The sequence below is a fragment of the Anolis sagrei genome, chromosome 2 (genome assembly GCF_037176765.1).
Source record: "Anolis sagrei isolate rAnoSag1 chromosome 2, rAnoSag1.mat, whole genome shotgun sequence".
Lineage (NCBI taxonomy): Eukaryota > Metazoa > Chordata > Lepidosauria > Squamata > Dactyloidae > Anolis > Anolis sagrei.
This window is the reverse complement of record NC_090022.1, coordinates 76,148,388-76,163,309: the sequence shown is the minus strand read 5'-3', so window position 1 is coordinate 76,163,309 and position 14,922 is coordinate 76,148,388. Positions and strand designations below refer to the sequence as shown.

Genomic DNA, 14,922 nt, shown 5'->3' with positions numbered 1-14,922 from the left:
GCGCGTGGAAAAGCTTATTGGAAGAAGCCGCGGTAGGCGGGGACTTCCTGATCCTTTTTGTTATTTTTCGGCGGTGGAGGATAGCCAACCTGATCCAGTCCAGCCAATCACTGAACAGAGGACTTACCCAACCCGATGCGATTGGTTGGAGATGCGTTCCAGGCTCCGCCCTGCCTTTCACGAGGAGGGAGATTTAAACCGTGGAGGTGGAGACAGACTCCTTAGAACTACGCCGGTGATGTTCTTGGTGGATGATGCAGTGTGGACGAATTGGGACTGAGAGCTGGGCTCCCGGGAGCAGCAGGTAACAGACTGTGGAAGGAGAGGCAGCCTAGCAGTCCTAAACAGGGCTAAGGGAAGATAGTTATTGATTTACGACATTTATATGCCGCCCTTCTCACCCGGAAGGGGACTCAGAGTGGTTTACAAGATATATATATATAGATACATACATACACACACACACACACATATACAGATACACTATATTATGTTATTAGCATAGTACAATTTCAGTATTAAATATTACTATATTGTACTACACCATTATACTTTGGCCACATCATGAGGAGACAGCAAAGCCTAGAGAAGACAATTATGCTGGGGAAAGTGGAAGGCAAAAGGAAGAGGGGCCGACCAAGGGCAAGATGGATGGATGGCATCCTTGAAGTGACTGGAGTGACCTTGAAGGAGCTGGGGGTGGTGACGGCCGACAGGGAGCTCTGGCGTGGACTGGTCCATGAGGTCACGAAGAGTCGGAGACGACTGAACAAATGAACAACAACAACATTAGTAATTACATGTAATATAAATATTTAATTATAATATCATATTATTATAATTATGGAGAAGAGCAAACCACTGACCACCTGCTGCAATGCAACCTGAGCCCTGCTACATGCACAATGGAGGACCTTCTTGCAGCAACACCAGAGGCACTCCAAGTGACCAGATACTGGTCAAAGGACATTTAATCAACTACCAAACCTGCCAATTTTGTTATTTGTCTGTTTGTTTGTTTGCTTTTGTTCTGTTAGAAATGTAATACAATTATCTGGTTGCCCCTGACACGATAAATAAATAATAAATAAATAAATAGTAGTATATTGCATTACATTATATTATTATAAATATTCTGTTAGTCTACATTATATTATATTATACTGCCCTGAGTCACCCATGGGCTGAGAAGAGCAGTATATAAAAATGGTAAATAAATAAATGAATAATATTATATTAATGTATTCTCGAAGGCTTTCATGGCTGGCATCGCTGGGTTGTTGTAGGTTTTTCGGGCTATATGGCCATGTTCTAGAGCAGGGGTCCTCAAACTAAGGCCTGGGGGCTAGATGCGGCCCTCCAAGGCTCCCGCTCAGGGTCAACCTAAGTCTGAAATGACTTGAAAGCACACAACAACAACAACAACAATAATCCTATCTCATGAGCCAAAAGCAGGCCCACACTTCCCATTGAAATACTAAAACGTTTATATTTGTTAAAATTATTCTTCATTTTAAATATTGTATTGTCTTAAGTGTTTGGGTTTTTTTGCACTACAAATAACACATGTGCAGTGTGCATAGGAATTCATTTTTTTTTCAAATTCTAATCCAGCCCTCCAACAGTTTGACAGACTGACCTGGTCCTCTGTTTAAAAAGTTTGAGGACCCCTGTTCTAGAGGCATTTTCTCCTGACGTTTCACCTGCATCTATGGCAAGCATCCTCAGAGGAGTGAGGTCCTCACTACCTCTGAGGATGCTTGCCATAGATGCAGGCGAAACATCAGGAGAAAATGCTTCTAGAACATGGCCATATATCCCAACAAAACCTACAACAACCCAATATTATATTATATATTATATTATTAGCATAGCACAGGAGACAAGGTGGAACTGCCCCCTGCCCCCCTCCTCTTCCCTTTTCCCCCTAGTTTTGAGGTGCATCTACTCCAGGCATAGGCAAACTCTATTATTTATTTATTTATGATATTTCTATCCCGCCTTTCTCAAAGCCGAAGGTGACTCATGGTGACTCAGCCGCTTAAGCGGCTGAGGGGGGAAAGGAAGGGGCCCGAGGCTGTTAGGAATGATGGAAGTTGAAGTCCAAAATACCTGGAGGGCCCAAGTTGGCCCAGACCTGATCTACACTGTAGGAATAAGTGGAGTTTGAGGCCACTTTAACTGCCATGGCTTGATGCTATGGAATCATGGGAACTGTAGCTCAGTGAGGCTCTAGAGCTCTGTTTGGTAGAAAAAACCTAAGATCTTGGAAAACTACAACTCCTAGGTTTCCATAGTCTTGAGCCATCGTGGTTAAAGTGGAGCCAAACTGCATTAATTCTATAGTATAGATGCACACATGTGCCCCAAATAGCCTTAACCTGTGATGCCTTTGGAACTTCAACTCCCTGAAGTCCCAGCCAGTTTGGCCTATTGTCAGGGATTCTGGGAACTCTAGTCCAAAATACCTGGAGGACCAAAGAGTGAGAACCACTGGTCTAAACTGGACAATTGGGTTTTAGCAGGGGCTCAAAATAGTAAATGTTTGTTTTCTAGTTGCAGGAGAAGAAATGTCCTCTAACTCTGGCTAAAGACTATTTGTGTATTGGGAGAAGAACCTAGCAGTAATCATTTGAAATTCTATGCCCCACCTTTTCAAGTAGGAAGTGTTTCATTTATGGGTAGTTTCTGATAGCAGATCGTGATTTCAAATCAGGTGCATCTTTTTGAAACATCCTGCATTTTAAACAAGCACTAACTTGTGGAAAGAATGGATGTAAGAAGCTCCTCTGCTCCTTTCGGACTAATTCTAGTTTTGCTTTTCTTAACAGCATCATTTCTCACCATAAGGATGGTTACATTTAAGGCTTTGTTCCTGTTATGAACAATATAAAAAGTGGTGAAAAGTTAGTCTGGAAATTGGCTTTTCAATTTTGTTTTTATTGTCTGGACCAGGGGTCCACAAACTTTTTAAACAGAGTTTTTTGGCCTAGAACTCCCAAACATGAATGCCTATGCACACCGCACATATCTTATTTGTAGTGCAACACCCCCCCCCCCACACACACACACTTAAAAACAATACAATAATTAAAATGAATGATTTTTAATATAAACTTACTAGTATTTCAGTGGGAAGTTTGGGCCTGCTTTTGGCTGATGAGATAGGATGGTTGTTGTGGTTGTTGTTGTGTGCTTTCAAGTTGTTTCAGACTTAGGTTGACTCTTAGTGAGGGCCAGGTAAATGATGTTGGAGGGTTGTATTCGGGCCCCGGGCCTTAGTTTGAGGACCCCTGGTCTGGACCAACACAATATCTGCGACTTGTTACTCATTTACAGGAAACTGCTTGGATGATCATCTTATGCATTGGGTGTTCATAAAACAAATGTCTAACCTTAAGAGCTGCAGCTCACTGCTAGTATGTCACCTGTTTTTGAAATAGACTAGTAGATCACCAAAATAGGGGTAGGATGAAAAAAGACGATGAATATTTGTTGTTTGCCTTCAGGTTCTTTTTGACTTATGGTGATCTTATCATGGGGTTTTCTGTGGCCAAAAAGGGAACTGAACTCTGGTCTTCAGAGTAATAATTCATAGGTGATCAGTTGTGGCGGAGTAAGATAGTCTTCCAAGGGTAAAGTCTTGGTGGTGGTTCCATAACTGACTGTAGACACCTGTTCTGGATGCTCATGGTTGTTCACAACGAGGACACAGATTTCCAGCAGGAAGGCGGTCACAGCAAGGGTTTGCTTGATGCACCTTCCTTGGTGCATTTCTCCTTTTCGCTTTCTGTTTGAACCTCATTGAATTCACAGCACTGTTGGTAACAAGCTGACCTCCAGTCGAGGAATGCTTGAGGACCAGGGCTTCCCAGTTTTTTGTGTTTGTTCCACATTTTTTTAAGATTAGCTTTAAGCCCATCTTTAAATCTTTATTTGCTGTCCACTGACATTCTGTTTTCCATTCTTGAGCTGAGACTAAAGTAACTACTTTGGGAGATTGTGACTGGGTATTCAAACAACGTGGCCAGCCTAGCCAAGTTGATGGAGGACCATCACTTCAGTGCTGGTAGTCTTTTCTTCTGCCAGAACACTGACATTTTCTGCCTGTCTTTCCGAGCAATTTGCAAGATTTTTTTTGAGGCAATGCTGATGGAATCTTTCAGAAGTTGAGAGTGGCATTTGTAGACGGTCCATGTTTCACAGTAAACGGTCAATAGCTTTGTAAACAAGCATCTTGTTCTCCCTACAAATGTCCTGATCTTCAAACACTCGTGTTTCATTCAAAAACTGCAGCACTTGCAGAGCTCAGACAGTGTTGCACTTCATTCCAATGCTCAGACCACTCTAGGTTCATAGACCACTTCACCATGCTGAATATAGCATGGCTATAAACATCAACAATGCCCCTCTTTGGCTTTGGTTCTGTTATGTGCCTTCTAGTCACCTGTCAACTTACCATCACCCCATGAATCTCATAAGGTTTTCTTAAGGAATCCTCAGAGGTGGTTTTGCCAGTTCCTTCCTTTGAAATAGAGCCCACAACACCAGGCATTGGTAGTCTCCCATCCAAGTATTCATCAGGGCTTGCTCTGCTTAGCTTCCAAGCTCAAAAAAGATCTGGCACCTTTAGGATATTTGGTAGGTTTGCTTAAATGTATAACAGCCTTGGCTGCCAAATAGAAACTGGCATACCTGCTGAAAATGTTGAAGCAGAGAAGGTTACAGTTATTGATTTTAGCTAATAAATACGTTCAGGAAATGTTTGATGTTTCAGAATTTTGAGTTGGGAGAAAGAAGTACCGTATTTTCCGGCATATATGATGATCCCCAACTTTTCCAGTTAAAATATAGAGTTTGGATATACTCGCCATATAAGACTGCCCTTCTTCCAACGTACGCACTTGCTGCTTTCATATAGTCGCCGCATACGGCGGGGATGCAGACGCAGCTGTTTTTGAGCTCCCCCAACCATATGTGGCGATCGCAGATTCTCCATTCCAGCTTGGAAGTTTCAGCACCTGCCCTATAAGATGACACCTGGTGTATAAGATGGCCCCCGACTTTTGAGAAGATTTTCCTGGGTTAAAAAGTAGTCTTATATGCCAAAAAAAAAAAAAAATACAGTACCTGTATTTACCCCAGTCTTAATTTGCTATTGAATCTAATGCGCACCTCAATTTTCAAAAACGTGAAACCAAAAAAAGGATTTGTTGATGAATGTAAGGTGCACTCTTTGTAAAATGGCCATTGCAGTTGGTGCCTGCTTGGACTTCCTTCATTAAAAACAATTGTGTTGAAACACCGAAGCTTCCAGTAATGGAAAAGAAAACCTTGGTGCATCTATGCTGTTGAATTAATGCACTTTAACTGACTTGGTTCAATGCTATGGAATCATGGGAACTATAGTTTTACAGGGCATTGAGGCTTCTCTGAAAAAGAATGCAGATGCCTCATCAAGCTATAAATCCCAGGATTATATATAATTGAAACATGGCAATTAAATGAGAGAAGATGTATCTCAATTAGAAGTTCCAGGTGTGTCTGAAGCAGCTTCCCCCTTTTGCTTGGCTCAGCACCAAGATTACCCTATTACACGAATTTAATGAGCACCCTAATTTTGGCAAGGTAATTCAGCCAAAGAAGGTGAGCATTAGATTCAAGTGAATACAGTGGTAGAATTAATCTTGAATGAACTAGCAGCTCCTTTCACTCTTTAAATCGTGGCACTGGTTTGTTAAAACAGTTACACTATATACTGTCTATCATAGTAAATTTCTGTGTTATTTAACAATTAATACAGTGAAATACAAAGGCAAAGAACTCAGGAAAATTGTTCAAGTAATTCAAACCATGATGGCCTAAATATACAAAAAAGCAATGTAATTTATTTACTATTTATTTACTATATTTATATATATCGCCTTTCTCCTCCCTGAGGGGGACTCAAGGCAGTTTACAACATACTAAAATTCAAAAATTCAATGCCAACATGCATGTAAAAAGAAAAATCGTAATAAACACTAACATACAACTATAAATTAAAGCCATCAAATCATTAAAACATAAGACATAAATAACATTAAAACATTAAAACAAAAACATCTTAATATAAATATTAAAATCACATGATCCAAAAATAATTCACTATAATGTTCCGATTGTCATTGTACATATTTTCTAATTGTTCTTCTAATTGCAGGATGAATGTAAAACTTTACAATCATCCTGCAGCAGAATAGAACACTATGTTTCATGATAAAATGTGATCTCAAGATGTATGGTAGATGAGCCCATATTAATCTATTTTTTCTCTTCCTCTAATGGTTTGCTGTCAGGAAAGCAGCCAAGAGATTGGTCAGGGGTTTATAATTGTTGTGCTAGAGAATTTATAACACATGACTTGGTCAATGATGCACGAGACCCTAAAGCAGTGGTTCTCAACTTGTGGGTCCCCAGGTGTTTTGGCCTACAACTCCCAGAAATCCCAGCCAGTTTACCAGTTGTTAGGATTTCTGGGAGTTGGAGGCCAACATATCTGGGGACCCACAGGTTGAGAACCACTGCCCTAAAGCCTATCCATATTTGCTGTCAGGAAAGCAGTCAAGAGATTGGTCAGAGGTTTGATAATTGTTAAATATAACCTGTGGGGATGCAAAAAGTACTCTGATTCTTTTTAATGGTCAGATGATCTATAAAGGTGGTCTCTTTATTAGAACAACTGAAGAGTCATGACCATACCATGGGAGTAAAACAGGGTATTAATGCAGACTAGCTTGATGCATTTGGAAAGTAATAGAAAATGGAACAACGCATCTTTTTTGTATTCCATTAAATGCTTGCATAAGTAAAGTCCACAGAAGCTTTGTACTGATTTCAGTTGGGAAGAGATAAAAATTTATTTCACAGTTTATAGTTTGTTTCCATGGAGTTTAAAACAGCACATTCTGATCTCGATATGGATCTGAAATGTTAGAATGCTTCCTTTGCTGTGGAGTTTCATCTGTTAGTCCCTAGAGAGAGCTTTTGCTGCTCAAAGGATTAATGGGCTCCCAATGCCTCGGTCCTCTCTCTTTTTTGTTTCTGAGGAATAAGTGCTGTTTGTAAATTCAAAAATCTTGTAATAACAGTAGACCATGTGCAGGTTTTTTTTTGTAACTCTGGATCATAGCTTGGAAAAGTTATTTATTGTGTATATAAATAAAAATGTAATGTTCATTTGTGGGATTAACATAACTCAAAACACTGGGCGAATTGACACCAAATTTGGACACAAGTCACCTATCAGGCCAACAAGTGACCATCACTACAAAAATAATAATTTTGTCATTTGGGAGTTGTAGTCGCTGGGATTTATAGTTGACCTACAATCAAAGAGCATTCTGCACCCCACCAATGATGGAATTGAACCAAACTTGGCATACAGGACTCCCATGACCAACAGAAAACACTAGAAGGGTTTGGTGGGCATTGACCTTGAGTTTGGAAGCTGTAGTTCACCTACATCCAGAGAGCACTGTGGACTCAAACAATGATGGATCTGGACTAAATTTGGCACGAATATTCCACAAATGGAGTTTGGGGAAAATAGACCTTGACATTTGGGATTTGTAGTTACTGGGATTTATAGTTCAGCTACAACCAAAGAGCATTCTGAACCCCACAAATGACATAATTGGGCCAAACTTCCCACACAGAACCCCCATGACCAACAGAAAATTCTTAAGGCCATCCAGTCCAACTCCCTTCACCAGGGCAAGAAAATGTAATCGAAGGCCTCCTGACAAAGAGCCATCCAGCCATACATATTATTTATTTATTTATTTGCTTTATTTCTATACCGCATTTTTCAGCCCAACCAGGCGACTCAATGCGGTTTACATATAGATAGATATGATACACACACACACACACAGATATAGTATCATAGATTTGAAAGGGACCCCTAAAGAAGCATAATAATATGTTGCCTGTTCCAGAGTAGGCAAACCAGACAATTTCCACATCAACACTGACAAAGAAACAAGAAATACTGTTTACCCACAAGCATAAAGACATTACGTATATTAGAAACCAATACTTTCTCCTTACTTTATTTCCAGATCAGCAGACTGAGGCCACAGTAACGCGTGGCAGGGGATGGCTAGTTTATTATATTTTTATTTGTTCATATAAGAATGTAACATTGTCACAGTCATCTTTACAAAAAAGAATCCCATATATTCTCAAAGAATTCTGATGATTTCTACTACGGTACTTATACCTATCCAATTTTTCCTTTTCCCTCTTCTTCCCTCCCCACCCCCCTTCCTCTGGGAGCAATTGTAGTTCTGCTCTATGTATTATTTTATTTGTTCGATCATGAAGTTTGCCCCGTTCAATTCCTTGTATGTATTTTCCTTTCCCTTACTGCTAACATTCCTCAGCAAACGTCACCCCAGGCTGTGGTGGCTGAGGATTCTGGGAGCTGTAATAAAAAAGTAACTCTCCCAAACCATAATCTAGATTTCAGAAATGCTTGATATGCTTTATAATAAAATAAGGTGGATTAAGGACCACCTTAAAATCATGACTACTAGACTGAGTTTGTAATAAGCTGACTTTAACATATTTTTCCATGGTGTTTTCTTGGGACAGACCTTCAACTCGGCCCTTCTCTCTTGGAGTAAAGATGGTGAGTGTGGGTGTGGGTCCGGGTCCAAGCCCAGGTTTGAAACAAAGCTCAAGGTCCATGTGAGTATTATTAAAACTGCTGCTATATTTCACCGAGAGCATTGTTTCAATTTCTAGTAGTGCATCTTGGTCCTCCTCTGCAGGTCTAATGTGGAGACAGATGAATCTGTTTTGAAAAGGAGGCAGAAGCAAATAGATTATGGGAAAAACACTATTGGATACCAGTGCTTTGTCCAGGAGGTTCCCAAGTGAGCAATGCTTGTAGCTTATCTCAAAATTTTTATCTTTGCATAGCAGAAGTTTGAAACTTGCAGCTCTTCTTTCCAATATGTGATGGGGTCTGATACCTTTTCTCCTTGAATCCTACCACAAGGACTTGGCTTTTGGCACACTCATTTCTGTATCTTACCTTAAGGGAGCTGTGAAAGGTATTTATCAACTTTGCTGGGTTGCCACTTCAGGAAGCCCTCATGTGGACTGCTTCATTCCAGGGCTACTCGGCAGTTGGGCGTTCATCCATGCACGCCGAATAAATATAAGAAATACAGTCGCCGCTCATGGGACATGCAGATCAAGTTGTGGCGAAGGGCACTACATAGCTGGGACCCACCTGGACTTGAGAGGGAAGTATTTGTCCATTTTTCTTTCTGCTTTACAGGATAATAGTTTTGACATGAAAATCGGGTTCACACAGCTATGTACAAGTCCAATGTTTCCACCCAAACATTTGACTTGTCAATGGAATTTGTTAATCGACCGGCTTGTACTTAGTCTCAGTTCCATTTTAGGGAGAACTTCTTTTATTGTGCAGCATTCATTGCTGGCAGCCTGGTGACCCATTTATAAAGTAATCCTCACACACTATTCAGGAACCGCAGGCCTAGTCTATATATGCACTCTCCCTGGTATTTCTTATCACCATGGAGACAGAGTTAATTGTCAACAGAGCTGTCGTGTTCCTCAATGAGAGCAAATGGTTCTTGTGCCATTGGAGCTGGGTGTATTTTGTACCATGGTCTGTGAATTCCCCAGGTGCGGTGGTCATGTGTACGTGGAAAGGAGGAAATAATACAAGTGGGACATTAAAGTGAGGAAATATACATAATCTTCAGTTGTTCATGCGGGGACATGAGAGAAGCCTCCCACAAGGATGATAAAACATCAAAACATCCGGGCGTCCCCTGGGCGACGTCCTTGCAGACGGCCAATTCTCTCACACCAGAAGCGACTTGCAGTTTCTCAAGTCACTCCTGATACGACCAAAAAATAGTCGTTTAAACTGTTACCTGTTTTCCAGCAACTAGACCACAGAGGTTTGGGGGTAGGAAGAAGTGTTTGGTTTTCCCTATTTGGGTATTGGCACTGATAAAAAGGGAAACTCTGCACCTCTTTCCCAAATTATAGGGAAAGGAAAATGGCTTGCTAGCTTTCATTCTGTGTCAGGGTGGAGAAACCTTTCCTGTCCCCTGACAATGGTTACATTGCTTCAGAGGTGATTTTTCAAAGGCTTGTTGAAATTGAAACCAAAGTCAAAAGTGGACAAGCTGTCCAGTTTTATTTTCTTCTCACTCGCATCCTCTCCAGTGGAAAAGAGCAGTTGACTTTGGCCAGGATAGGTTTTCAATTTAGACCAGTTTCTGCAGATTGCCCACTCCTGCCCTATGGCCAAAGGCACATGTGTCAAACTTGAGGCTCACAGGCCAAATCCAACCCATCATGTCATTTTATGTGACCCTCTGGATGTTGGACTACAACTCCTACATTCCTCATAATGGCTAGAGTGAATGGGATTTGTGATACAGTAACATCTAAAAGGCTGCAGTCTGTTTTTGTTTAGTCAGGACAGTGGAGTTTGAATTTAGATACAAGACTTGTGGATATGATGTCCGACTTTAAAATGTCATTTAACCTTTCCCCAACCTCAGAGCCACAAGTGCTATTGGGTTGTAATTCCCATTATCCCCAGTTCACATGACGGATAATCAAAAGGGATGGGAGTTGTTGATCAATAACAGGTGGGGACTCAAACTGGCTAGAAACTAAAGAGCAATGGCCACCATATAAAGATATATAGTTGGCCCTCAGTATCCACGGATTCTCTGTCCATGGATTCAACTTAAAGGGAACTACAAGGCTGATGTGGCCATGATGAATTTGACATCCCTGACCTGAAGTGTCCAGTGCTCTTGGCTGCCTGGCTCAATGGGAATGAAGCTACTCTTTGTTTGCAAGGCAGGAGCTGGTGAACAAGGTGAACCACCTATCTCATTTTTCAAATGAATGGCCTGAGGCTCAGAGGACTCTGGAAAACACGTGTAAAGAAGCCTTGGAAGGACAGGTATTGGGGCTTAATTCAACAATGCAATTGGTAGCTTTATTTAGGATAAGTTAAGTAATAATATTTATTTATACCCTGCCACCATCTCCCAGAAGGGACTCAGGGCAGCTCACTAAATGACTAGGAGATTTTGGCCAATGTGTTCAAATATGCTTTTGTTGATTTGTTGAGCTGTGAAGTGCTAGAGCAGAGCTTTCCAAACATTTCATGTTGATGGCGTACTTTTTAGACATGCAGCCTTTCATGACACAGTAGTTCAGTTTTGCCAGCAAATTGGAGGTTAGACCAATCCCTTATAAGAGATAAAGGTGCATACATACATTATAACAAAATGTCTGGGGACGCACACAACATATCTTGCAATCACCTTTCATTTATATTGTTAAAATATGATTTATTGGTTATTTCGCATAGAGGTTTGTGCAACACTCCAAAACACAACAACCAACACACAAATGTGTCATGGCAGTTTGCAACCCCTGTCCTAGAGCATTAAATCTGAAGCCTGGCATCACTTTTACAGGGGGCTGAGGACAGAGTCATTTCTTCTTGTGTGTGGCCACCAGACCACTTATTCAAACTAACTGCTTTGTGCTTTCTTCCCCTCTTAGTTTGCTGAATTGTCACCTTTTGGCTTCTTTTCTCCTTGGCTGCCTGAAAACATTCCTTCCAACGGGGAATATTTCCTGGAATGCATGGAAGGCTCTCCATATTGCTCCTGGCTACCAATTTCTTCTCCTGGGACCACTAAACAGCTAACGCTATAGAAGCTACAGTGTCTTAAAGGGGAAACCCTGGGATATCTTCATACCTTTTACCTTTGTGATCTATTTGTGGCCCATAGCTGATTATGATATCCATAATTTTGCTGTGGATTAAAAACATTTCTGCATTTGTGACCTGTTTGCTTTTTGCCCACTTATTTCAGGCAAAACACTTGCCATTGCCACTTAATTGAAGAAGCATTGTCACACTGACTCACTTTTCTTTGGTGGAAGTTCCTGTAAAGTTAGTGGTGAATATTACAAGAGCATAGTGCTTGCCTCCAAGTGTCATCCCATAGAACACTTGGGGGAAAGTAGGAATTGAGCAATGAACTTATAGTATGGAATTTCTGTCTAAATTACTTTGGGAGACAAGACTACATTAGCTCATTCTTAGGCCCCACATTGACTTGAGCAAATCAGAGCTGCTTGACACAAAGATAATAGACTCTGTTAACTAGCATTCAAACAACTGGCAAAAACACCCTTAACTAAAATAGCATTCTGTATTCACCAAGCTGTTTTATAAGACAGTATTATATTAGGTTTGTCTTTATTTCCTTTTCATTACTGTATTTCAATAGTAACATCACATCAGTACAGAGTTAATGGTAAACCATAGCATGGAGTATAATATTTATTCATTCAGTTGTTTCCAACTCTTTGTGACCTCATGGACCAGTCCACGCCAAAGCTCCTTGTCGGCCTTGGCCACTCCCAGCTCCTTCAAGCTCAAGCCAGTCACTTTAAGGATACCATCCATCCATCTTGCCCTTGGTCGGCCCCTCTTCTTTTTTCCCTCCATTTTCCCCAGCATCATTATCTTCTCCAAGCTTTCCTGTTTTCTCATTATGTGGTCATAGTACTTCATCTTTGCCTCTAATATTCTTCCCTCCAGTGAGCAGTCGAGCATTATTTCCTGGAGGATGGACTGGTTTGATTTTCTTGCGGTCCAAGGCACTCTCAGAATTTTCCTCCAGTATCACAGTTCAAAAGCGTCTATCTTCCTTCGTTCAGCCTTCCTTATGGTCCAGCTTTCGCGTCCATAGGTTACTACAGGGAGTACCATTGCTTTAACTATGGGGATCTTCATTGCCAATGTGATGTCTCTACTCTTCACTATTTTATCAAGATTGGTTATTGCTCTCTTCCCAATACATTGGTCATTGCTCTCCTCCCAAGAGGTATAGTATTAATTAGGCCTATTTTAACAGTTACTCTGAAGCAACCAGAAACTACATTTTCCTCACCTCCAAAATTTGCATGTGGGGTACAGAATCGATTTGTGGGGTTCATGGGGTGAAGGCTCTGGTACTTTCCCCTTACATGGAAACAAAGCTGTCCTGTGTGTAAGCACCCCAGACAGTTACTTGCCTACAGCATGGGGAAAAACCTGTATGGAGTATGGGCGGACTGGTTCCAATGAAGTCACACCAGTGTGAGGTGTATTTTAGATTTTGCAATCATGCCTTAAGGCTGTTGTTATACACCTCTGGCTGGCCATTCCTAGCCTGGATGCTACTTTGTGTGTGTGTGGAACAAGCTAGCATTTATTTATATTTCTCCTATGGTTACAAATCATTAAGCTTCAGTTGCCAACAATTGCTGGTTTATATTTGTGGAGCTTGTTTCCTAAAGGAACCAAATCTATCTGAACAAGGATTTGGGGTGGAGAAGAGCTGAGGATATATATGCTTTTGCCATAAAATGCAATTTCCCAAGCCTTGTATCAAAGTGATCTGATACAATGTGTTGTCAAAGGCTGTCATGGCTGAAATCACTGGGTTGCTGTGAGTTTTCCAGGCTGTATAGACATGTTCCAGAAGCATTCTCTCCTGACTTTTCACCTACATCTATGGCAAGAATCCTCAGAGTTTGTGAGACCTGTTGGAAACTAGGCAAGTGAGGTTCATACATGTGTGGAATAATGTCCAGGGTGGGAGAAAGAACTCTTGTCTGCTTAAGGCAAGTGTGAATGTTGCAACCAGCCAAGCTTTGAAGTTGCAAGGCCATTAAATGTATTTTTCATGTCAGGAGCGACTTGAGAAACTGCAAGTCGCTTGGGGTGTGGGAATTGGCCATCTGCAAGGACATTGTCCAGGGGACACCAGAATGTTTTGATGTTTCACCATCCTTGTGGGAGGCTTCTCTCGTATCCCTGCATGGGGATCCGGAGCTAACGGAGGGACCTCATCCGTGCTGTCACTGGATTGGAATCTGTGACCTGTTGGTCTTCAGTCCTGCCCTTAAATACTAATTAAGATGGCCAATTGCAACATTCACACTTGCCTCAAGCAGACAAGAGTTCTTTCTTCCATCCTGGACACTCCACAGATATATAAACCACACTTGCCTAGTTTCCAACAGAACTCATAACCTCTGAGGATGCCTGCCATAGATGTGGGCAAAATGACAGGAGAGAATGCTTCTGGAACATGGCCTTACAGCCTGGAAACTCACGGCAACCCAGTGATTTGATACATTTTGGTAGTTTTGATCTGTACGTAATATTGTACTCCAAGCCAACAATGAGCTGCCACTGATCACTCATTTTTTCAATTATTTTTTTATTTGGTACCTTTTGGAAACAATTCGATCTTTGTTGTTTATTCCTTTAGTCATTTCCAACTCTTCGTGACCTCATGGACCAGCCTACACCACCCATGTCATGTCAGCCGTCACCACCCCCAGCTCCTTCAAGGTCAAGCCAGTCACTTCAAGGATCCCATCCATCTTGCCCTTGGTTGGCCCCTCTTCCTTTTTCCTTCCATTTTTCCCAGCATCATTGTCTTCTTTAAGCTTTCCTGTTTTCTCATTATGTGGCCAAAATGCTTCCTCTTTGCTTCTAATATCCTTCCCTCCAATGAGCAGTCGGGCTTTATTTCCTGAAGTATGGACTGTATACTCAGCTGTATAAGGAGTCAGCATTATCTGTCTATCCGTATCTTTTTACATTTTTTTAATTTGTAATTGTCGTGGTTAATTTTGGTATATGTGTTCAATGTTGTGGATATGTATTGTTAGTGTGCAATAATAAAAATGATTTAAAGCTGAAGTATGGACTGGTTGGATCATCTTGCGGTCCAAGGAAGAACTTTCTTCCAACACCACAGTTCAAAAGCATCTATCGTCCTTTGCTCAGCCTTC

General features: G+C 41.2%; 1 protein-coding gene across 1 annotated transcript; it reads left to right on the top strand.

The window, feature by feature from the left end:
• Nucleotides 1–25: 25 nt before the first annotated feature.
• On the top strand, nucleotides 26–11,910 carry LOC132769077 (oocyte-specific histone RNA stem-loop-binding protein 2-like). The gene is made up of 6 exons (XM_067464795.1): nucleotides 26–304; nucleotides 8,638–8,733; nucleotides 8,817–8,921; nucleotides 9,165–9,329; nucleotides 10,888–11,011; nucleotides 11,623–11,910. The coding sequence occupies exons 1-6, from the start codon at nucleotides 252–254 to the stop codon at nucleotides 11,776–11,778; spliced, it is 699 nt and encodes a 232-aa protein (XP_067320896.1). The 5' UTR covers nucleotides 26–251; the 3' UTR covers nucleotides 11,779–11,910.
• Nucleotides 11,911–14,922: the final 3,012 nt, after the last annotated feature.